Genomic DNA, 25,641 nt, shown 5'->3' on the forward strand with positions numbered 1-25,641 from the left:
ATTGTAATGTGAAGACATACTAGATGTGTTTTTAAAAATGCCCCCCCCCCCCCTTTGTTTATGTGTAGCTGCATGTCCCGTCTGCAGCTTCCTTCTTTAAATTACCAATCCCCCATGGAGATGAACAAAGGCAGACATGTGACAACCATGGCTTTCTCCATAAATACTGTGGATGAGTGAGCATAGCCATCTAGAGACAGTCAGTGTGTTATTTGCAGAGTTACCAGGTGAAAATTAAGAAAAAAGAAAACAAATGCAGCTGCCACATCCAAGGACAGGTAAGCTGCGGTATTTAACACTTTTTATGTTTGGGTTGAGATACAGTTTAAATATTTAGTACAATACAAAACATTTTTAATAAAGAAAACAAAAGAAAATTAGCCTAAACCATTAAACGAAAGGTTAAGCTGCCCTCAGTACCTGGTTGATCATTTCTATAACGCACATGCCTTTAACTTTTGTGTAAGTAAGCATGTCTTCACAAGTAAAAACACAGAGAAGAGAAGAGAAGAGAAACTTCAGAACGCAGGCATCTCCAACTTTTACACAAAAGTCTCTTGGATTATGATCCATGAGAAACTTTATAGTATAGCACAAGATAGAAGAGAGACTTGTGAAGTAGTCTGGGAACCTTGGAGGTCTTATTTGGGTATAAACGAGTCAGTCATGTAAAACATGGGTAGTAGATGTTGTAGATGGGGAATGACCTTGGGACCATTTGTATGGGGAATAATTGGATTTTTAAAAAAATGTTTTGTTGTTGTTTGTATATTATTTATGTGAAGCATTGAATAATAAAAATATTGAAACTCAGTTAGGAGAACCCATGTGACTAAGCTTTAAGGTAAATAAACTGGCTGGATCTCAAGGGAAGCTCATAAGGAAAAGGATGCGTTCCCAAGCAATAGCCCGAGAAGATAAACCCCAGAAAGCAGGCACTCCACTTTCCATTAGGATAGTCCATGATGTTGTGTCTGCATGTGTTCCCAAGCCATACGTAGAGACTAAACCCCAGAAAGCAGGAACCCCGCCTTCCTTAGGATAGTCTATGTGACCAAGATTTAAGGTTAATAAACTGGCTAGATCTCAAGGGATGCTCATAAGGAAAAGAAAAACAAAAGAAAAGGTATTATTTACCTAAAACCATTAGAGCAAAGTTTAGGCTTCACCCTCTTACCTGGCTGATGATATCTATAAAGCACATGCTTTCTGTTGTGTGTAGGTAAGCATGCGTTCCCAAGCAATAGCCCGAGAAGATAAACCCCAGAAAGCAGGCACTCCACCTTCCCTTAGGATAGTCCATGAGACCAAGCTTTTAGAACTATGTGCAGCTGGTTATGGTAATGTGCCTTGCTTGATACAACTTGCACCAACTTGCTTAAAGTGAACAATAAGGTTCCCAAATTGTCTGGAACCCAATGGCAGCTCATATAAAAAAGGAAAACAAAGTTCTATTTGCAAAACGTGCTACATCTGCCTGGACACACTCAAGGAGCAAACTTATTTTGAACCTGCCCTATCCTTTAACAAGCAGATAACAAAGAGATCGGGAACTTCAGTACTAGTAATGATTTATAGTGTTCATGACTGTACAGCTTCATGGGTAGAAACTCTTTAGGAGGCCGCCATTAATACGCAGCCATGATCCATGGAGATGTGTCTACACTGGGATTTCTGTAGGACTTGGTTGGACAATAATGACATTAAACTTACTCATGCCAATGTTCATTGTGCTTTTGGTACAGCAGTGTATCCAGGGCCACAGCTTTAACGTCCGGAGCTCCTGGGGAAGGCCACTGGTTGGTGAGGTGTGTGGTAAGCTCCTGTCTTGATCTTAAGTCATTATTCTTTAGAACAGTCCTGTGAAGATACAGATAGGGAACTCCTTTATTTTCTCTCAAAATAAAGGCTTAATAATGAATGGAGGCACAACAGAGACTGAAGGAGGATGGATATAAGTGATGGAGGGCAGGGGGGTATTAGAAGGGGTAAGCCACCCAAAAGAAATCACTCTGCATTCGAGGGGCTGCTGCGACCATGCAAGCAGGTGTGCTGGTAAAACATGGGACTAGATATTTATCTTTGTCTTGCCCACTAGCTACCGGTTACAAAAAGGCAAAAGGAGACAATGCAGTGCTCAAGATCTGTAGCTATAACAAAATTACATTGTATCTTCCTGTCCAATGACTTTTTATCAGATGCATCATCACCATCTTCCAGTCACATGGACATGAGCATACCTTCCAAATGTCCTTCATTTAGAGCAGGGGTCTCAAACCTCCGGCCCCCCAGCTGTGGTGAAACTACAAATCCCATGATGCATCTCTCTTCGGGAGTCATGTCTGTGGCTGTGATAATCTTGCAAAGCCTCATAGGATTTGTAGTTCCACCACAGCTGGAGGGCCAGAGGTTTTAGACCCCTGATTTAGAGGAACTGTCCCTCATTTTAACCAAATCCTTCTGTCCCTCCCTCTATCCTCCTCACTTGTCCATTGTTTTTGAGTTGAAGGTTCTATTTAACTACCAGAATTGTTTTTCTGCCCCAACACTTTTATCTTAATGCTTAAGAAAAAATGGTGAAAAATAACAATTCTGGGCTTACCCAATCATTTTGAACTCATCTCAGAAAGTTGAAATGTATGCATGAGTAGTTAGGAAACGTGGTGCTCTTTTATTGGATGCTAGTCGCAACCCTCGAAAGATGATGACGAAGTGACAATGAAAGAGAAGGTATGGCTGAAATTGTGAAGGGAGGGGGTTAGCACCAGGCCAGTGGGTTAAAACACAGAATTATTCCCAATGATCACGTTGGCGGGAATCTCTGTATAATAATCTTTGAGCTGAATAGGCTAATGGCTGTTGTTTCAACTTATGAATATCCACCCAATGCAAAAATATAAATGATAGACTTGAATTTTAATGTAGGTCTATTTGTCCTTAGCAAAATAAATATGAATATTTTCTCCCTTATGTGATAAGTTGCAGATGAATGAGCAGGACAGAGGAGGTGGTCATCAAAGGAAATCTATGAGAGAGCTACAACCAGCAGTAGGCTCATTTAAATGCCACAGGCCTGTGAATTTCAAGTGGCCCAAACCCGCAGGACATAAAGGATTGGCTAACTCACATCCATATTCATAGAAGAAAAACAGATTTGTTATGACCCTCAGTTTCATGCATCTGTTGTATTTACATTGGCCTGCAGGTCTCCATCGTGGATTTCCTCCAGTGATCTTCTTCCTTTTCCTGCCAATTTGCCCTGCAATGAGTTGTGGATGATTGTCCATTAATGTGAACATTGCTGATAGGCAGCATCTGTATATGTTGGCATGGGAAGAGGTCAGAAGAGGAACTCCATAAACACTACCGGTACATTTTCCTACTGAGGCCTTTAGTGGGCAATTTAATGGCAAAATGTCGCTTTTGATTCTTCCTACACTTTGCTGCTGGTTTCCTGCCATCTGCCATTAACGTAGAGGGAGGGCAACACCTTATAGTGCAAACCTCATGCTCAATCCTCCAATATTAAGCATTGCTATAGGATAGTAAAACCCCTGCAGATAAATACTTCATTATATTCTAATTTGTTGCAGTCACATGACCACATTATGCCCTCTCCTATGTGGCCAGTGAGCCAGGGCTAAATATGCAATGACATCACAGCAGGAAGCTCCTCTCCCTTCCATGATCATCTATATAGCCTAGGAGTAGGGGAGTAAGGATGGGCTCAGGCGTGTTCGCAGCTCCATGTGCCGAGACCGCCAGGAAGCTGACAGCGCGCAGCGCCATTCACAGGTACTGAGACATTTTCCCTGCAGAGATCGGGAAATGTCTCTGTGCCTGTGATTGGCGCTGTCAGCTTCCTGGCGGGCTCGGCACGTGGAGCTGCGAACACGCCCGAGCCTATCCTTAGAGGAGAGGAGATTTTCATGATGGCCAGCACTAGGCATTGCTACCATTTTACAGTCATTTCAGTAGCGGCCAGCAAACATTGTTGACCCCCTGCCAGAAATCCAGTGAACACCAAGAAACTGTTAAGATCAATGGTCAATATATGGATAAGGAAAATAGATCAGTATTATTGAATATGTGTTGTACTTTCCTAATACCATGTTGATTTTTATATTAACCTGGAGATCCATTTGTCAAAGGTGAACTGCTCCAGCAACTGTCCTATGTGACAAAGCAGTAAAGCCCAACTCCAAACTTTTCATTTAGTTTTAGATAGAGTAGGGGAGAATTAGAACAGCTGTCATGTTTTTATTGCTGATTATACCTTTCTATTCTGGTGACAACCTCACCCCCAATATCTTGTACTTGCCACTGTGTCAGACAAATATAAAGTCATATATAAGAAGCAAAAGCGTTAAAGTATCAGTGTTTTTTAATACAAAGTGCATTTATTCTTTTTGCCCCCTCTGCCCTGACCTAATCTAACCCACTCTGCCCCTCCACAAATGTGTACTTACCTCGATCCGATGACCGTTTGTTTTTATCCAATGGTGCAAGTCTTCACTGTTCTGGCTGTGCCTGTAGATTAGAGCCCACATAGACTTCTATAGAGCCCAAGGCCAGAGAGGATCGGAGAAGTCTATGGGGCTGTAATGGGCAGGTGTGGCAAGGATGGTGAAGCCATGATGAACTGAAAAAGAGAAGCTGATTGGTTGCCACGGGCAACTGCTCCAGTTTTGATAAATTCCCCCCATTGTATTGCTTTTATACTACCCTCAAACTTTAAAGGGCCGATTAAAAATTCTTCCTATGAATTTCCTATGCTCCTCTGCTTCACCTAGTTGTGGGAAATGCTGTGCGAACGACATTCACTCAGCGTAAGGTTGGGTGGAAAGTTTACAAATCATCCCCTAAATGTAATTCCCAGCTTAAAAATTAATTGAAGGTAGAGTTACAATGTAGTTTTTTACATGGCCATGCATCTATGTATAGCCTTCAACCAAAACAAAATGATCATTTTATTTGGAGGCTTTCTATAAAAACTAGTAAAACGCATGCTGGCAGCAAAGCTTTGTATTAGCATGTTAGCAGGCCACTACATGTGGAATGGATGTTTAGTACTGTGTGATAAAGCAGTCGCTGCTGTGCTATAGGGAGGGCAGGGACTGTCGGGGGTAAGCGGTCTCAGGAACTGTCCAATTAATCTACTATGAATGCAATTTACATGTGTAATGATATCGGCTGCCGCAGGCTCCCGTGCTTTGCTTACACACTACTACAATTATTTGATAAATCACCTCCACATAATTACCAACACTAGCCAATATTTTCCAGAGACATCTTCATTTACTGTGTACATTGCCTCAGAGAAGGACAGGAAGTGTCTGAATGGGGGGGATGCAATGTCAATTTCAAAGTCCTGAAAGTGCACTGAATGCCAAAACTATAATTTTTGTTATAGCAATGGAGGGATAGAACTCTTGTCAGGTGTTTATAACTGTCCGTGTCACCACAAGGGACACCTTTTCTTTCTATTTGTCCAGGGACTGCAAGCCCCTTAACATTTTGAGTTGTCACCACAGAAAAAGAGGGGAAATCATAAAACGGGGACACTTATTCCAGTGACAACTCTAAGAGTGGATATTTCTCTATGAATAGAGTTACTTTCACTTCCTGCTGTGCCTACTGGACGGAAACAAAGAAAAATCTCCCAAAAGGCGCAGAGAACCCCAATAGGTGTTTTAACTATAACTGTATTGTATCCAAAATAAAAGGTTGGCTTTAGATATACTTGAAGGATCAAAGAACTTTAGGAAGTCCCAACTGGAACAGAGTGCCAGTAGAAGCCTGGAACCAGGGGACCAAACCACTATTGAGGAACTATGGAAAAGTCTCAGTATGTTACAAGAACGCCAGAGCAGAAGGACGAGGCCTAGAAGAAGATTGAGAACACCCCAGAGATGAGCAGTTATGGGACACCTCACCCCGAGCTTTGGTTTAAATGGAACCAGTTGCACTACCTATTGATCCGGTGTTTTACTTGAGGACATGAAGTATATATTGAGCTATATAAACCTGTATTTACTAGCCAGAGACAGGGCATGAGGACAATAATGTGAAGATATTTCAGATCTTCACTTTAATTAGCTGTGTGAACCGGGAGAAACCGGTCAGGTCACAGACACAGACTCCACCGTAACAATCACGGAGCTACAATGTATGACCGGATTCTCATTACTCCCTAATGCTCCTTAGAATATTGGAGGAGATATGATTGACACCAGACAGCTATGCTGTGATTGTGCATGTGCTATATGTAGGCCATTTTCATAGACACTTTTGCAATTGTTTGATCACTGGATCATTTGTATTTCTTCCTTGATCATAAATACATTATATATATATACACATACATACATATATCACTTAGTGGCCAGATTATTATGACCACCCCATCAGTACTTCGTTGGGCCACGAGATGACTCCACGAGATGACTTCGTTGGGCCGCCTCGTGACTCCACGAGATGTTGAAAGGTGATGCGAGGAATCTGACACTGCACTGTAGCCCTTCTGTTGTCTTGTACCAGTCTTGCCACTCTCCGTTCTGCCCTAACATTGACTAGTCGCTGACAGCCACAATTCGCACGTTCAGACCCAGACTTTCGGCTGACAGTCCAGTCTTTAAAAATTCATTCAGTGGCATTTAATATGTATAAGCACGGCAATGGATGCGTTTTGATTTCCACATACAGTTAGCCATGGACGCAAACAGTTGCCCATTGTAAGGCTACTTTATCTGGCATAGGACACCCCAGTGACTGTGGTTATTGCCTAATATATCATCATCGTTTGGGCTTGTTTCATGAAAAGTGGAGTTTTCTGTGTTGCAATCAGATGGAGTTTGCAAACAGACGGTGGCTGACAGATTAAATTACTGTACATGACACAGTGAATAGGAAAATGGAGCCACAACCATGACTGAACGGTGCTATCTTCAATTACAGTGTTATTAAGGTCTAAGCATTTTTTACCTTAATGCATTCTCTGCATTCAGGTAAAAACCGCCCAGAACCATTTTCTCCCCCAGTCCCCCCCACACTTACCTGTCAGCGACGCTTGTCCCCACCAGCGGCCCGAAGTGATCCTCCATTCCCCGTACTTCCTGGTTGCAGGGGGAGGATACTGATGGCAGAGGAGCCGTAGGCTCCTTATGCTATCAAAGTGTTGGTCAGAGAGAAGCAACGTGGCCTGCAACAGGGCTGTGTATGTCTATGGACGCACACAGCCACTGTGGGCACAAGTACACACGGGTGCCTCCAGTAGCCAATGGAGGCACCCGTGCAGGGGGCGGGGGGAAGAGCGATGCGGGGACCCACTTGAAAGCGAGGAATTTAAAACTTTTAAAGAAAAACAACAACAGCCTCAGGCAAAGGTGGGTGTCCTTATAGCAAATATTTAAACAAAAAGGAAGGTTTAATATTGCTTAAGGGTGGGGTGTTGAAATACTGATGGTACCATCATATTGCTCCTTTGCATTCTCAAACAGACTCCTTACATTGTTAGATGATCATTTACAGCAGACCTGTAAACTTGAGAAATACGGCACAACAGTGTTGTTAATTTATTGTTAATTGGCACTGCCCTTATAGCCCAAGACCAGAACTTATAAAGTTTCTGAGAAAGCAACAAGTTTTCAGCCACATACCCTGGAGCCCCCCCACCATCTTTATGTGAGAGGCCTAGGTGACACCACACTGCCAGCCAATGCCTCAACATACATGCCTAGGCACAAACTTTCACCAAGGAAACTCTTCTGCTCCCCCCTACTAAAGAGAATGTTGTAGAAAGTCTTTAGATCTCGGTGTCTAAGTCTACACAACGTACAATGTAAACCTTCATAACATGTAGAATCCAAAGTAACAGGTTGACATTACAGAAAGTAGAAAGTAGGGGGGGGGGGGGATTTCCACACATGCAGGTTGCAACAAGTGATCTTGCCAGCTGTACAGCAAAAATTATACCAGGAACATTGCTGCAGCAGCAGTCATGATCTTGGTATAGCCACTTCAGAACCAGGATGTATATACACTGAGTGGCCACATTATTATGACCACCTGATGTTTGTAGGCAAATTAGCTATAATTTCGTGCTGAAGTTGCTAGAAGGCCAGACCATTATAAATAGGGAAGCAGGTTGTTTACCACGACAGTAGAAGTGATTTGTTTCTGAAGATACGGGTAAACAATCCGATTTAACAGCCTTTGAACGTGGGATGATTGTTGGCGCTCGGAGCCATGGAGCAAGTATTAGCAAAATTCGTTAAATGTTCAAGAGCAGCTGTTGTTAAAGTGTTTAAAGACTGGACTGTCAGCCGAAAATCTGGGTCTGAACGTGCGAATTGTGGCCCTCAGCGACTAGTCAATGTTAGGGCAGAACGCAGAGTGGCAAGACTGGTACAAGACAACAGAAGGGCAACAGTGCATCAAATGACTGCAGATCTTAATCAGGGATCGTCTCAAATGATCTCTGAACGCACTGTTCGCCATACACTTCATCGTATGGAATATGGAAGCCGGAGGCCTGTTCGAACACCTTTGCTGTCTGCAGTTAACAAGATAAAACGTCTCCAATTCGCAAAGGAACACAAGGATTGGACAGTCGAGCATTGGAAAAAAAGTCATGTGGTCCGATGAATCACGTTTCCAGTTGCATCATGCAGATGGCAGAGTGAGAATTTGAGAACAGCATGTGAGAACAGCATGAAAGCATGCACCCCACATGCATGAGTACAACCCTTCAAGCTGGTGGGGGCAGTGTTATGGTTTGGGGCATGTTTTCCTGGCATGTTTTTGGCCCTTTAATTCGTGTGGAACAACGTCTGAATAGCACAACATGCCAAAGTATCGTTGCTGATCAAGTTCATCCTATCATGTTGATGGCGTATCCCAATGGAGATGGCTTCTTCCAACAAGACTATGCGCCCTGCCATGGTGCTCATATTGTGCAGGAGTGGTTTCAAGAACATGAGAGAGACTTTACCTTGCTTAGGTGGCCCCCACAATCACCAGATCTCAATCCAATTGAGCATTTGTGGGACGAACTTGAAATTGCCATCAGGCAGCTGGTTCCACAACCATCAAATCTCACAGAACTGGACAGCGCTATTCATCAGGCATGGTGTCAGATTCCTCGCATCACCTTTCCACATCTCGTGGAGTCAATGCCAAGAAGAATCGCCGCAGTATTGAAGGCAAAAGGTGGCCCAATGAAGTACTGATGGGGTGATCATAATCTGGCCACTCAGTGTATACTGTACATACGGTTGGTCTTGAAGTGGTTAAATTGCATTTTTTTTTACATTTTTCGTTTTTTTAATTTGCAGCTTCCATTAAAATAAGGTCCTTATTCAGGTACTTCCTGTTATGGGGTGGCAACAGTTTCCCCAATTGTTCTACTGTGTTGTCACATTGCAAAGGCAAGGTCTACTGCTGTCACTATAGGAATCTGCTCCAAAGAAAGGAGCAGCCGATTGCTGGAGCTAATGTATATACTATATAGACAAGAAGTGGCTGAAAGTGTCTGAAGAAGTGTCTGAAGAAGTTCAGCAGCAGACTTTTTATGAAAAAACACGTCAATGGTGTCTGATACACAGTGTTTCTGCAAACTGGATGCATAGTGTTTCTGCAAACTAGATGCCATCCAGTTAGAGTTTAGATCAACTATAATGAGTATTTGACTGACCCTTTAAACAAAGGGCACAGAGACTTAATATGATTTCCTACTGTAAAAAGGTATCTCTGTACTTTTAAATGATCTATCACAGTTATTCAGCACAGTAGAAAATGTATTCCGATCAATATTTTAACAAGACGGAATCTTTGCTCTTCCCTTTGATCTGTATAGACGTAATGCTAATGGCTTTGGAGACGGCTGTGATTTGCATTTTCCACTCATCTCTAGACTTGCGGTAATGTTGTCAGGATCGCCGCTCCCCGACTTTCCATCTCCCGCTGCAGTGCGATCCCCCAATCTCCTACAGAGGATCCTGCACCCAGAAGCTCTCTGTAGTTCCCAGTGACAGTCATTGCTTTGAATTTACCGAGGTGACGCAAGTTCAGCTCTTCCAACAAAGCAACACAAATCTTCGGCGGCATTAAGAGGCCTCATTTCTCAGCTCAGCAATACACCAATTCTAATTATCCCCCTGAGCTCCACAAGGGCCCCAGTTCAATCTGCTTCTCTGGCGCAAATTTCCTTTCTATTTTTTCCTAGGTTGTTTTTTTTCCAAGGAAGACATAGCTGGAACTACTAAATAAAAGATATTCTTAAAGAGAACCTGTCTTCTAAAACGCAAAAAATACGCTAGCATTATCAAGAAACAATGGAGCTTTGGTATGTTCTAAATTTCAGGAGGCATGTTTTATGCAAATATGTACTTTATTCTCTCGGTTTATGCTTACAGTAAAACTATAGCTCTTTTACATAAAATCACAAGCAGGAAGGTTTTTTTTTTTATTTGCAGGAGAGACACACTATGGGGTCTATTAATAGACAATTTGCAGGGTCCTTCACCCTGCCAATAGCTGTGAACATTTGTTTTGGGTAAATAATGCCACAGACTAATGTTCTTAATATATTTTTATATTTAGCGTTGTAATAATACATTGTGGCCACTGGATGGAGTCTCCCAAGTTCGAATGTAGTGTATTTTTGTAATAGTACAATGTGGCCACTTGATGGTGTTTCCCAAGTTCGAATGTAGTGTATTGTTGTTATAATGCATTATGGCCACTAGATGGAGTTTCCCAGTTCGAATGTAGTGTATTGTTGTAGTAATACATTATGTCCACTAGATGGCGTTTCCCAGTTCGAATGTAGTGTATTATTGTAGTAATACATTATGTCCACTAGATGGCATTTCCCAAGTTCAAATGTAGTGTATTGTTGTAATAATACATTATGACCACTAGATGGAGTATCCCAAGTTCGAATGTAGTGTATTGTTGTAATAATACATTATGGCCATTCTATGGAGTTTCCCAAGTTCCAATGTAGTGTATTGTTGTAATAATGCATTATGGCCACTGGGTGGAGTTTCTCAGTGCGAATGTAGTGTGTTGTAGTAATGCATTAAGGCCACTAGATGAAGCCCTTCATACTCAGCTCTTCATACTCTTAACCCTTCAACACTCAACTCTCCTTCAGGGATGCAACCCCAGCCCCTTTCCGAGCTCAGGTCTTCGGCTAGCTTGACTGGTTGGGCCCACTTGATGAAACTCCCGCACATGCGCAGCTCAGTGTACACTCTATAAGGGGGGTAGGCAACCTAAGCACTCCAGCTGTTGTGGAACTACAAGTCCCATGAGGCATTGCAAGACTGAAAGCCACAGGCATGGCTCCCAGAGCTGTGGCCACAACTGGAGTGCCGAGGTTGTCAGGCTTTTGTTTTTAATTGCCATCTGTGTTCCTGTTGGGAAACTTCCCCTCAATTCCAGTCTCTTCCTAACCAAAAACAATTGTTCAACCATTGCAACAAGTGACCTTTCTGTTTCAATTACCTGTACAAGCATATGTAAAGAATATAATACATAAATATTGATTGCAAAAGCTAATTAACTTTCTTGACCTGCCGAATATCGGATTTGCAAAGTATATGAAGTCACCATTTGCAAAATAAGTTCAGGCTAAATGTACCGTGTTTCCTTATATATAGTCTGAAAAATTAAGTAAGTTTGCAAATATATTTCACCAGCTGTCCCCCGAACGAAAGATCTACTAGACCTCAATGGATCTGCCAGTCTAAATCTCCTGCCTGGTGGCTGGTGTAGACATACACACAGCTTCAAACACAGGACTGCTGTATATATGGAGTTGTATCAAAAAAGGCACCCTTGTCGTTCCTCTGTATGTACATAGTCTGATGGATGAGTAATGATAACGAATATCCAAAGAGTGTCCAGTAATACCCTCTCATACAACTGAGCTGCCTGCTGTCTGCCTTCCCTCTCTTGGCTTTGGATTTTCCTCTTATCCAAGGAGGAACTGGACTTTGTGTTAATTTTGGTTTTCCACTTGCGACTCTGTTTTGCTCTCCTGTACTCTAGTTCTAGCTCACAAAGCCCCAAAATGCAGCACCTTAGTACATAACCTTCTCATATGTCTAAATTCTATTCCCTGAGGTACCGTCACTGTTTGCAGAGCTATTTCCATTTATTATGATCATGGGGTAGTCTGTGGGTAATAACTGGCTTGGGGGGAAAGGGGGACTAGCTGTGATGGTGGTATTCAGCATTGCTGTATAATGACTGACCATCAGGGCACCCGTCACCCCGCCCCCGCTAAATTAACCTCCCGGCCGCAGGTGCAGTGGCTCCCTCCCTCCGCCGTCTCTCTGCCGCTAAAGATGTGGCTTTCTAATCGCGCAGCCGCTCGCTCCTCAAGGGCAGCCCTCTAACATGCCTGATTAAAGGGCCGCATCTGCCTGATCCAGCCAGCCCGGATCGCCTCGGTATGCGAGCGGCTGCACATTTAGAGAGCCGCATCTGTAGCGGTGCAGGTGGCAGAGAGACGGCGGAGTGGGCCACTGCACCTGCGGCCAGGGGCTTCATTTAGTGGGTGACGGGCCCTCCGGCATCTGCTGCGGGCAAACTGGCTGGTGCGGCCACAGGTGATCCTCCACTACCAACCAGGCCCCGGGAGCCCCCACTGACCACCAGGGTAAGGTGACCAGTTTTTTTTAAGGGCTCATTCACACTGGAATCGGCCGGCACGTACAGCTCCGTGCTGCGTGCACGGCCGTATCGGGCAGCTCCCGGGAAGGACAGGTGCTGCGTGTGATTAGTACACAGCCCCTGTTCTTCTCTATAGGACTACATGGCCGTAAGCCGCCCTACGCTCACCCGTCCTGCACATCAGTGCGGGTGAGCGTACTTGTATGCTCGTACGGACGCGCAGGGCGGGTGAGCGTAGGGGGGCGTACTGGCCGTTTTCTGGCAGTGCCCCTCCCGAGAATAGACTCTGGATCCGCCACTGAGTCACACGTGAACCCTAGACTTGTCCCACGCTGTTCTTCTGTTGTAAAATAGCTGAAGGCACTTCCTTAACCTCCGAGCCTTTAAACAAACTCTCGAAACTCACTTCTTCACGCTAGCATATGATCTGACATTAAAGCTACTCTACTCATGAGATACTACAGCTTCCTCTAGGAATCACATATATGTTTGTAGTCACTGTAAAATTATTTTCTGCAGTAGTTCTTTGGAGGACACAAAAGTCTATTCTTCAATGTGTGGGTATAGCTGCCACCTAGAGGTGGGTTAAACTTTATGCAAATCAAAAAGATTGCAGCCCCACCTAGTGGCTATACCCCTGCACTCTACTCATGACATACTACAACTTTCTCTAGCAATCACATATATTTTTATATTCACTGTAAAATCCTTTTCTGCAGTTGTTTATTGGAGGACACAGAAGTCTATTCTTTAATGTGTGGGTATAGCTGCCACCTCCAGGAGAAATGGACAGTATGCAAATAAAGATTGCAGCCCAATCTAGTGGCTATACCCCTGCACTCCACTCATGAGATACCACAGCTTCCTCTAGGAATCAAACATATTTTTGTAGTCACTGTAAAATAATTTTCTGCAGTAGTTCAATGGAGGAATTTTTTTACTTGAGGGTATAGCTGCCACCTCTGGGAAGTTTGGACACTATGCTAATCAAGAAGGTCACAGCCCCATCTAGTGACATTAGCTCAGGAGTAGTAAGCAGTGAATGAAAGGTAAAACAACCTTAAATCATCACCAACATCCCAGATGAGTACTCATTAGGGGAGAGGGAGCTGTATCCTCCAAAGAACTAATGAAGAAAAGGATTTGACAGTGTGCACCAAAAATCCTATTTTCTCCCAGAGTTCATTGGAGGACACAGAATCTGATTCTTTAACATGAGGGAAGTTCAAAAACAGTCCAGGAAAAGGAGGAGTGGGTAAGGACACCAAAAATGGGTGCAAACAGGCCCTAAAAAACCCTCAAAAGTACAGTGGCTGCAACAGTTTTTCAGGCCATGTGCATTTTCAGCAAGTACAAAGAATATCCGGTGATCCTGCCAGAAATGTAGAGTCCTGGTCATTTCTTTTAATCCTAAGGAATGCACAAAAAACCCATCTTCCTTGTGAGCCCCATCAATCTACCATGTAATGAAGATGAACAAAGGCAGACATGTTTAAAGTCCAGCCTGGGTGACAACCACGGATCCCTCCATAGATGTAGTGGTGGAGTGAGCATATCCACCCAAGGCCAGGAAATGTGTTATTCGTAGGACTGCCAGGTAAAAAATAAAGTTAAAAAAAATCCCTAAAAAGGTCATCCAGCCACTACATATAAGGCCTGGTAAGTTGCAAGGTTAACTGCAGGTCAAATGAACCTGTCAATGAATTCTGAATGATCTCAAACACTGTAATGTAATTGTTACATTGTCCCCTATGTGCTGCCTTTACTACAATGATGTGCAAAACTACAACCTGTTCAAAATAAGAAGAATAGTAGTAACAGGAATTTAGGTTTGTATGTTTGGAGTTTGAATTTCTTACCATGTACACCCATTGTGTTACTCTTATGTCAGACAACCAGTACTGCCTTTATCTTCCAAAATAATGACATTTATAATCTGGGATTATGGTTGGGAGATCTCACTGATGGAGAATCCAAAAATTCAGTTGTAGACTCACCCAGCCCACCAGGCTTGACCTACAGGCAAAGCATCACTTTTGACTGAACTGACCTTTTAAACTGACCTATAACCTTTTTGCTGTCACCCACCACTGCAAATTTCATAGGTTGGTTGACCCCATTGTAGTGCACAGTTAACTGGTTCAACCTATTGTAGTTTACGGTTAACTGGTTGACCTCATTATAGTCTATGGTTAACTGGCTGACACCATTATAGTCTATGGGTAACTGGCTGACCCCATTATAATCTATGGTTAACTGGCTGACCCCTCTGTAGTGTATGGTTAACTGGCTGACCCCCCTATAGTCTATGGTTAACTGGTTGACCTCATTATAGTCTATGGTTAACTGGCTGACCCCTCTGTAGTGTATGGTTAACTGGCTGACCCCCTTATAGTCTATGGTTATCTGGCTGACCCCATTATAGTCTATGGTTATCTGGCTGACCCCATTATAGTCTATGGTTATCTGGCTGACCCCATTATAGTCTATGGTTAACTGGCTGACCCCATTATAGTCTATGGTTAACTGGCTGACCCCTCTGTAGTGTATGGTTAACTGGCTGACCCCATTATAGTCTATGGTTAACTGGTTGACCCCATTATAGTCTATTGTTACTGGTTGACCCCATTATAGTCTATGGTTAACTGGATGACCCCATTATAGTCTATGGTTAACTGGATGACCCCATTATAGTCTATGGTTAACTGGATGACCCCATTATAGTCTATGGTTAACTGGTTGACCCCATTATAGTCTATGGTTAACTGGCTGACCTCTCTGTAGTGTATGGTTAACTGGTTGACCCCATTGTAGTATACGGTTAATTGGTTGACCCCATTGTAGTGCACAGTTAACTGGTTGACCCCTGTTTTTTAACTGGTTGACCCCATTGTAGTGTACGGTTAACTGGCTGACATCCATTGTAGTATATAGGTACATGGCAATGGTTAACTGGTTGACCCCATTATAGTCTATTGTTACTGGTTGACCCCATTATAGTCTATGGTTAACTGGATGACCCCATTATAGTCTATGGTTAACTGGATGACCCCATTATAGTCTATGGTTAACTGGTTGACCCCATTATAGTCTATGGTTAACTGGCTGACCTCTCTGTAGTGTATGGTTAACTGGTTGACCCCATTGTAGTATACGGTTAATTGGTTGACCCCATTGTAGTGCACAGTTAACTGGTTGACCCCTGTTTTTTAACTGGTTGACCCCATTGTAGTGTACGGTTAACTGGCTGACATCCATTGTAGTATATAGGTACATGGCTGACCCCATTGAAGTGTACAGTCACCTGGCTGACCTCCATTGTAGTTTATAGTTACATGGCTGACCCCGTTGTAGTATATAGTTACATGGCTGACCTCCTTTGTAGTGTACAGTTAACTGGTTCACCCCATTGTAGTGTACAGTTACCTGGCTGACCTCCATTGTAGTATATAGTTACATGGATGACCTCCATTGTAGTATATCGTTACATGGCTGACCTCCTTTGTAGTGTACAGTTAGCTGGTTGACCCCATTGTAGTGTACGGTTACTGCAGTTAAAGAACATTTCATTTTCATACTCACAGCTGGTCCTGGAGTTCTACAATTATGTATTCTAGCTGTTCTTTCTCCAGCTTGTGGTTCACTTCAATGTCTTTAATCCTCTGTAGTATTAATTTGTTTTGAGATACTGAGTCTGATAGCTGAACTTCCCGAAGGCGGACCAATTCTTCAAGATAACCCTGAAATGGGAACAGTACAGACTAATGAACTCATTGTTCCAGATTGCATCTTGCTGAACAAACGTCTTCCACATAGGTTCATCCTATACTTTACATGAAAGTCAACCTTTCCTTCCAGATAACAGTGTAAAGCAATAGCCATGACGAGGTGCATTTATTTTCAGATGACCGCACAATCCTTGAGTCACCTAATGCCCAAATCTCAACATTGGGTAGCAAGTAAAGTGTATTTCCACCTTTGCAGACAAAGTTTAGAAAACCCCCCATCATATGTTTGTTAGGTGTTCCAGTTCACACAGCATAGCTAAAAATATATTTTTTATATATTTCTTACCTTTAAGATATCTCTATGTAGCAGGTCTTTGTAAGCTTCCCTTTCAGGTTCAGTCAGGGGCGTCCCGAGGCTGTGTGTCACCCGGAGCAGAGAACGGGTGACTCCCTGCCGTGACATCTTCGTGCCTGCGCGTGATGACGTCATCACGAATGCCCGGGTGTCTAATTGAGAGAGGAGGGGGCGTTCACCCGGCGGGATGAGGTATGCCGCCAGGTCCCCTCCTGACACCGTTGAGCTCTTTTCATAGGGGGTGACACCAAAATGACTGTCAGACATTTTGGTGTCACCCCTTTAATGGTGGCACCCGTGTGTGGGCCGAACCCCCCTTGTGAAGCCACTGGCTTCAGTAACAGGAAACTCTGTCCTAACAGAAAGACCTAGGACAGACTTTGCTCCCCCTCATTAACATACGATGAAAGAAGCCAAGCTTCTAGATCTTTAACCCGCTGTTAGGACAGACCGTGTTCAAATCTAGTTCACAGCTGATAATGGGATCTGCCAGCACAGCACAGGCAGGGTAATTGTCCCCTCCCCACCTGCATTCCAGAGGAAAATTCAGTACACAGAAAAAGAAAAAAATTATTTGAGAATGGAGCATGTATTGTGCAAACAGCAATCTACATTTTTTTAAGTCATGCTATGTGAATGAGAAACATGTAACAAATAAAAAAATAGGTGTTATCCCAATTTGGCTGCAACCGCTGCAACCCTGGTAGTTCCAGTGCCAAGTATCGGCACTGGTATCTGAACATCCCTACACTATAGGTTTTATTGCACGGATCTGATGAACTGACCATACGTGTTACACTATGGATTATTGTAGTATGCCATATGCAATACTCCATTCGGGTTGCTGCCATAAACAGTGAGTTTCTATAAGGTGTCCAATGAGAAGAGCAGGAAAAGGAGGCATACGAGTTGCTGATAAACTAATGACTATGAGCTATAGGGGTTGCTGCAGTTGATCAGGTCTAGATTCACCATGTTATGTGCCCAAAAAAATGAGGTCAGCTGCCTACCAGAATATACTGAATGATCAGGTTTTTCCATCAATGGATTTTTTCTTCCCTGATGACACATTGGGCATATTCCAAGATGACAATATCAGGATTCACCTGGCTCATATTGTGAAAGAGTGGTTCAGGGAGCATGAGACATCATTTTCACACATGGATTGGCCACCACAGAGTCCAGACCTTAACCCCATTGAGAATCTTTGGGATGTGCTGGAGAAGACTTTATGCAGTGGCCCGAATCTCCCATCATCACTACAAGATCTTGGTGAGAAATGAATGCAACTCTGGATGGAAATAAACGTTGTGGCATTGCATAAGCTTATTGAAATGATGCCACAGCGAATGTGCGCCCTAATCAAAGCTACAAGCGACCCAATGAAATATTAGAGTGTGTGACTTTTTGGCCATGCAGTGTAATATACAGATTCATAATTTATAGAGGCTTCCACTGGGAGTGGAGCCTCCACCACTGTGTAATGCTGAAGTCCAGCCTTAAATTGTTTTATTTTAATTAAATGCTCATTTCATTTTAAAAAAACCACTGCACACCAAAGCACTATTCATTTTTGTGAACTGAACATTTGGTTGTAGAGAAAACTATCATGAGACAAAATAGGAAATGCATGTAAAAGAAGTAATGCCGCTCTGTGAATTGAACGTGATATGTCCTCGCTGAAACCCCCTCTTTACCCGGCTCTAAAGTGTCTGCATTATCTAAAGGTTTCACAAAATTAAACTGTTAGAATAAACAGAGGAAGCTCGTTTTAAGCTAAGGGAATTAAATCGTAGGCTGTGCAATTAACAGGATAATAAAACTCTCAAAGTATTTCCTTGAAGCCACACAGAAATCTAATTGGATTTAGCGCACTTGATAAAAATTATACTTCCAACTGATATCACATGGGTTTTGGAGGTTCCCATCAATATGACTTAATAGACTCCTAATCTAGCTGATTTTGGCCAGAATATACATAATATGGTCAAATGTTTGTGGACCCTAATCACGACACCTATATCCCATTCCAAAACCATTCATACGGAGTTGACTCTCTTTGTGTCTACAACAGCCTTCACTCTGCTAGGAAGGCTTTCCACAAGATTTTGGAATGTGTCTATTAGAACTGGTGCCTATTCAGCCATTTCTTAAGTAAGGTACTAATGTTGGTTAAGAAGACCTGGCTAGAAGTCGTAATTCCAATTCATTCAAAGTTGTTCAATGGGGTTAAGGCTCAGGGCTCTGTGCTGGACACTTGAGTTCCTCCACGACCAACTCATCAAACCATGTCATTATGGAGTAGGTTTTGTGCACAGAGGCATAGTTATGCTGGAACAGAAACAGGACTTCCCCAGATACCACAACTGTCTTTGTATGCTGTAGCACCAACAGTACCCTACTGGAAACAACTAAACTCAATAATGTGGAGGAGGGTCTACTTTTGGCCATACAGTGTATGATGACCCACATGTCTATGGGTGTTAATAAAAGCCTCTGACTGATTCCTCCCTAGGAAATTATGATTACTGTACTTTTTTCCCATATGATTAAACCAGCACTGGAGCACTGGCTTAAAAAGCACATGGTTGCTTTTATGCAGAAATATGGAATACTCAGTCTTAAATTGTTAGAAATGTTCAGGTCTACTATTGAGGAATTTGCATTTGCCCCTGCTTAGCTTTAAATGCCTTTAAATGTTCAAGTCTTATACTTCCGCAGATCAGAGACCACCTGAAATGTGAACAAAACCTGAAATCAACCGCCTGACCTCACACATTGCCTCCCAGCTTCTGGTCTCGTTATTCGAGGGCTCAGGCAGTTGGGCAGGGCAGCAAGTGTCAGACATATCATTTCCTGTATGATAATAATAAGGCCCCTTTTACACTATACCATTGCAGTATTTTGTGCTTTATTAGTGCGTTAAGCTAGCCCATTAATTTAGAATGCGCTGCCAACACACAGCGATGGAACAAAAACTGGAACTGCACCATTTTTTTCCCTTTAACCCCCAGCGCACCACAACTTCAGCACAAATGTAAGTGCACTGTGGTGCGCTGAAGTCTGGGTGTATCAGCACCTACTGTACTGTGTGTGACAATGTATGGTAAAACACCTGCTTTGCTGCTTGTTTTCATGCTGAATAGGTGAGAAGGGGCCCAAAACTATTATTTTAGTGCCCTGAATATAGTCAATACCACTTGCCGTCCGCCTATTTTACATACGGTAAATGGATGGACAGCAGCCCTCCCAGGGTAGTGCGTTTTAAAATGTCACTTTTTTATGTTCTCTAGAAAGAAAATAATGCTCTTTCTAAAAAAAAAGATATAAAAATGATATCAATTATTATATCGTGTACAGTGCTGCATGGCTGAGTAATAGTCGGTCAAACTATCAAAGTGCTGAAAACTGAAAAATGGTCTTGAAAGGAAGGGGGATTAACTTGCTGGTTCTCAAGTGGATAAGGAATATATACACAATACACTATACATCCCCTTGAAAAAAACATTAGGAATGGATTTTGTACAGAACGGAGGAAAAGAAATAACTTATCAGTTATTATCCGGCCGACCATTGATGAAATCCTACGTCCAAAACCCAGAGTCTCCCTTCAGTCTTTATAGATGAGACTTCTCGTTCCGTCTCATTTCACATGCCGGGGATGTTAACAATACACCTCTGTACCCACAGCTCCTACAGCTCAGGATTCTGAACATATTCACAATGGCCAGACGATTACCAGTTTATAATAAAACCGGCCGAGCATGTGCTGCGGCCTCAGCAGTCACACAATCCTATTACAGACATTTCTGTACCGCTTATCGCCAAATCCATTGACTCTCACTTCACCGCTTTCACTTACAGTTTCTAAAAACATTAAGCAGAACATGGTTGAAAGAGATTCTACTAAAAGGATTTTGTACATGAAAGTATTACAGGATGCATGAAGATCAATCCCAAATGCTTTCTTACGGCGTATGCTCATCTGGAGAATAAAACTTCAACAATGAGCTCAGGGGAAAAAAATGTTTTCTCTACTACTGTACAGAAGGCAACCTTTCTTAACCAGAGTGCTGTGACACCCTGTGGTGTCCTCTGGATTTTTCAGGGGTGCCGCGAAATTTTCACACAGCGTCATGCCTCTGATGTGAAGAGAGCTCTAATGTGCAAGAAGGGGAGTCTGAAGAAGGGGGGCTCCTGATGTAAAGGGGTAGTCTGATTGTAAAGGGGGGATTTTTATATGAAAGGGGAGCTCCTAATGTGAAAGAGGGGGTGTGAGGATGTGAAAGGAGGGGGCTTCTAAAGTGAAGGCTCCTAATGTAAAGGGTAGTCTGATGTTAGAGAGGGGCTCTGGTGTGAAGGAGGTTCCTAATGTGAAGGGGGGATTCTGATGTGTTTTTGCATGGGCTCCTCCATTAAAAATCCATACTGGACACCTATCGAGGATAAGGGTCTGGAATGGATTTTGGAAGGACCACACATCATGTTTTACATCGACCGTTTTTACATTTTAGACTGGGGTGCCTCAAGATTTCTGCATTCTTTTTAAGGGTGCCATGACCCTTTTCCTGCTCAATCCAAAGAGCACTTTAACCCAAACAGCCTGTTTTTGGCAGCTGGGAGCAGCCTCAGATTTTTACAGGGCCACCCAGCTTAAGTCATGAATCCTCTTTTCTTGATAAAGATTGTACTTTTTGTAGTCTCATTTTACCTGGTGAACATTACACTGCAGTACATGGCTGATGGTACCTTTTGCTCCAATGCCAGTCGATACTTCTGCTCCACCCTTTTGCACTTGTTGTACCAGCTATTTTCATCCATCATAAATGGAGGACCAATATTTTCTGGGGTGCTGCTCTCACTGCCGCTGCTCCCCAACGTCCGCAGCTCTTCCTCATCGCTGCTGATACTGTCAGAGCTGAGAAAGAAGAATACAATAACCAACCCGTAATTAAAAATTTAATTAACAGTTATCTAAGTTCCACATCTCTCAATGAAGCCTTGCAGCATTTTAATATGTAAACAAATTGATTTTAATTATTGATGCTTAAAGTTTAACTCCAGGCAGATACTAAAAGACCACCAATCAATCCTTTTATGTGCTCTGTCAAAAATCATTAAATGTATGTTTAAATACAGGTAGCATCAAGACCTAATTCTGCCTTTATATTAGCTTCCTGCAATCCCCTGCACATCTGGAATCAGACTGGGAGACAGTCTGATTTAACTGGACTTGTTAGGGAATATTGCAGATGTGTCATAATTTATCCGTGCCACTTCTTCAGTTCCAATGAATGTCAGGAACAAGTTTTACATCTCCCATTCCGTTCTTGGAAATCAACATCTGCCATGACACGTGTCTTGGTGTCTGGATTAAGATGTTGATATAAATGCTGGGGTGTGTTCCTGACACCCATTAGAAGTGCTTGAATTAGCTACAAAGCTTTTTTGAACATTACAATAAAAGCCTATTTGAATGTGACTGCGAGGAATTTCAAATTCTATTCCTGCAATACAAAGGTGTGTATGAATGAGTGCTATGTGGAACGCATGAATCAGTCCCTTCCCTGGGGGAGCATAAAGTCTAATGTCTCTGCCTCTGCTATACTTCTGTTACCAAGATACACATTCTAGTAGTAAATTAGTTCCCTGAGAAATAAAATGGCACCTTTGTTTTGGCACCAACTCATTTATCACACCCAGAAAACAAATTTATCACATGTGAAAAACCAATTCATCACAGCTAATACCTTTTACTAAGTAAATAATTAACCCTTAACTTGGGGATGGGATTTTATTGCTGTGTCCCTGTTGAGAAAATTTCCCTTCCTTCATGTTCCGGTGACCATTGCCACTGTAACAGGAAGTGAAAGGAGTCTTACCAAAAGGAACACACACACAGTAAGACAAGGAAAGTAAAACCTCAAAAGAAGTTCTAAGCCTTCCAAACTTTTTTTTTTTAATGTCTGTGGCCCTATTGGAAATGATCACCCTCATTTCCTGTCTTGGTGACCGCTGTTACTGTGTTACTGGTACAGGAAATAGGGGAAATCCTCCCCTACATGGATGCAGACAACAAATAAACTTGACAGAGGTTCAATCCCACATTCTCAATTTATCCAAAACCCTAACTTTAATTTCAACCAAACTATTAAAACATAACTAAAAAATTGTAATAACCTTCCTTGTATGTCCCCCTACCCTCTGCAACCCATAAACATGTCTTTACATATGAACAGAGGACCTCAGATTCAGGATACCCATGTCCAGTAAGCTCCAACCTGCCCATGCCCAGGCAGGATTCAGACCCTCCATGAAGTTAGTAACCTGTGTACCAGCTACACCAGTGGCGTAACAATGGCATCTTGGGTGCTGGCTGTCACTGACATAGCTCAGCAGCTGCTGTGAAGGAAAACTTTCCCACTCACAGCCGCTGCGGAGCTGTGTCAGTGACAGCCAGCAGATGCAGAAGAATAGGCCGGTTACACCGGTGTTCTATCGATAGTCCCAACATAGAAAGTCTATGGTGGGCTCTGCAAGTGGCATAACTAGCAATCACGGGGCCCCATACAAAATTTTGCTATGGGGCCCTGTGATTTCTAGTTACGCCCCTGGGCTACACCTTATGAATGGTTGTCAGTTACAAAAGTCAGATGACCCATTTATCTCTAAGGCTCCTGCCCATGTAGTTCAAAGGTCACCAACTTCATGGAGCCTCTAAAGGCTGTCTACTCAAGAGTAGGCCATGGCAACCTCAAAGGGTTGGCGTTCATTTTAAAACGCCTAAGTCCTGAACCTACCCCTAAGTCCTCCTCTTAAACTCAAATTCATCCCTAAATCTTTTTTCTCTAAATACATTTAAAACTCAGCTTAAAAAGTATAACAACTGGCTGGGGGAAGGGGGTTAAACTGCTTAAATAGTGCAGCCTAGGAACATACCTGCAGTAGTCTCCTAAACTTTCCCATCATGGACAAATTCCAAGCTGTTCTAAAAAGCAAGTTTCTGACACTTCCAAAAAGTGTCAGAGCTTGCCACTAAGCCCTGTCACACACATCCCTATTGGTCCATCACTATGATCGGAATCCTCACTAGCCAATAGGAAAGTGCAGGATTTAGGAAGGAATGGGATAGCTTCAGTGCTAAATTTGGCCATGACAAGTTTAGGAGGTTGCTGTAAGTATGCATGCTAAAAAAATTCTAAAAGCTGAAATTCTAAACAAGGCTTGTGCACTAATTGAAAATATAACAAATTCAATGGGTATAGTTCTCTCTATTTAGATTGTCAGTACATGAATAAAACTGAGCATACACTTGATAATCCACACTGCCTGGCCAAAAACGAAAAAGTCACACATCCTAATATTTCGTTGGACCGCCTTTAGCTTGATTACAGCACACATTCACCATGGCATAGTTTCGATAAGCTTATGCAATGTCACAACATTTATTTCCACCCAGAGTTGCATAAATGTTTCATCAATATCTTGAAGATCAAGATCTAAGATGGGAAAGTCCGACCACTGCGTGAAGTCTTCTCCAGCACATCCCAAAGATTCTCAATGGGGTTAAGGTCTGGAATCTGTGGTGGTCAATCCATATGTGAGAATGATGTCTCATGCTCCCTGAACCACTCTGTTCACAAATTGGAGCCCAATGAAACCTGGCATTGTCATCTTGGTATGCATCAGGGAAGAAAAAATCCATTGATGGGAAAACCTAATCATTCAGTATATTCAGGTAGGTAGCCGACATCAGTTTTTGGGGACATAACGTTGCTGAACCTAGACCTGACCAACTGAAGCACCCCCAGATCATAAAACTGCCCGAAATCCAGGTGGTGACTTTTTTTGCCCGGGCAGTGTAATTGCACAAAATGATGTAAGGGCCTACCTGACTGGATATTTAACCCCAACAGAAAAAAAAACCCAACTCATCTCACCTTTGGGTAAACTTGAGATAAGGCGTGTAGTCTATGACGGCTGGGAAGCTCCCATCTAGGCCCTCTCCTTTAAGGCAAAAGCTAGAAGAGGGAAGCACACGGTTAGCACAGAAATAATACCTTGACTACAGACCACAAAGCATCTCTTTATAAACTATAATCCTGAATGAGGTCAGAAAATGTCCACTTATCACAGACCAGCCTGACAATTTTATCATCAACTTTATAGGGGGTCTTCATCACCTTTATTACGTGTGTACACTTTAAAAAGGTCCTTGTATTGGGATCACATTAAATTATCTATATGTGGGCAATTTCTGTTTCATTGTAATTTTATGACATATATTCAGCGCCACCGTCTAGTCCATAATTGGTCTGCGCACTAGTTTAATCAATAAAACAATGCCAATAAAATTCACTGTACACACATATTTCTTTTATGTGAGGTATATAAAAGTGTCCCGAAATAAAAAGTTATAATAGTGGACCTGGAACACTAGTATGTCTACTAAGAGGCCAGCTAGTTTATGGAAAAAGAAGCTCTGAATAAATAGCCATTTTGAGGACAAAAAGTACAATACAAAAACTCATCATATGTATCAGATCGCCTAGGAATGGGCTGATGTAATAGGCGGGTGTGCTGCATGCGAATGTGTTGGCGAGGAACATGCTGATAGAACAGTGTTTCTCAACTTTGTTTTAGTTGCGGCACCCTATGAAAAATCTTGGGGCACCCACAGTGTAAAATGTAATGGATTTTAAGAGGGGGACCCCATGCAAGAACACAAAAAAGTGGGATTGCCACATTCACATCAATGTCCCTCCCTTCACATCAGAACTCTCCTTTACTTCGGGAGTCCTCCCGTTCATATCAGAAGGCCCCTTAAAATTAGATTTATCAGTCACCCTTCATATCAGAGCATTACCATGTCAT

At 42.6% G+C, this 25,641-nt stretch overlaps 1 protein-coding gene across 2 annotated transcripts in view; it reads right to left on the reverse strand.

Annotated features, from left to right (window-relative positions):
• RUNDC3B (RUN domain containing 3B) overlaps positions 1–25,641 on the reverse strand; it is a 129,228-nt gene that overhangs the window by 10,540 nt on the left and 93,047 nt on the right. Inside the window, exons 6-9 of one of the 2 annotated variants that reach the window (XM_018566873.1) lie at positions 24,708–24,788; positions 21,517–21,685; positions 16,267–16,424; positions 1,714–1,860 (exon numbers count right to left, since the gene is read on the reverse strand). In XM_018566873.1, coding sequence (XP_018422375.1) covers positions 1,714–1,860; positions 16,267–16,424; positions 21,517–21,685; positions 24,708–24,788 — 555 coding nt within the window. The remainder of the gene's footprint in view (positions 1–1,713; positions 1,861–16,266; positions 16,425–21,516; positions 21,686–24,707; positions 24,789–25,641) is intronic. The other variant, XM_018566874.1, reaches the window with a different exon arrangement.

The sequence above is a fragment of the Nanorana parkeri genome, unplaced genomic scaffold (genome assembly GCF_000935625.1).
Source record: "Nanorana parkeri isolate BGI_ZX_2015 unplaced genomic scaffold, ASM93562v1 scaffold984, whole genome shotgun sequence".
NCBI lineage: Eukaryota > Metazoa > Chordata > Amphibia > Anura > Dicroglossidae > Nanorana > Nanorana parkeri.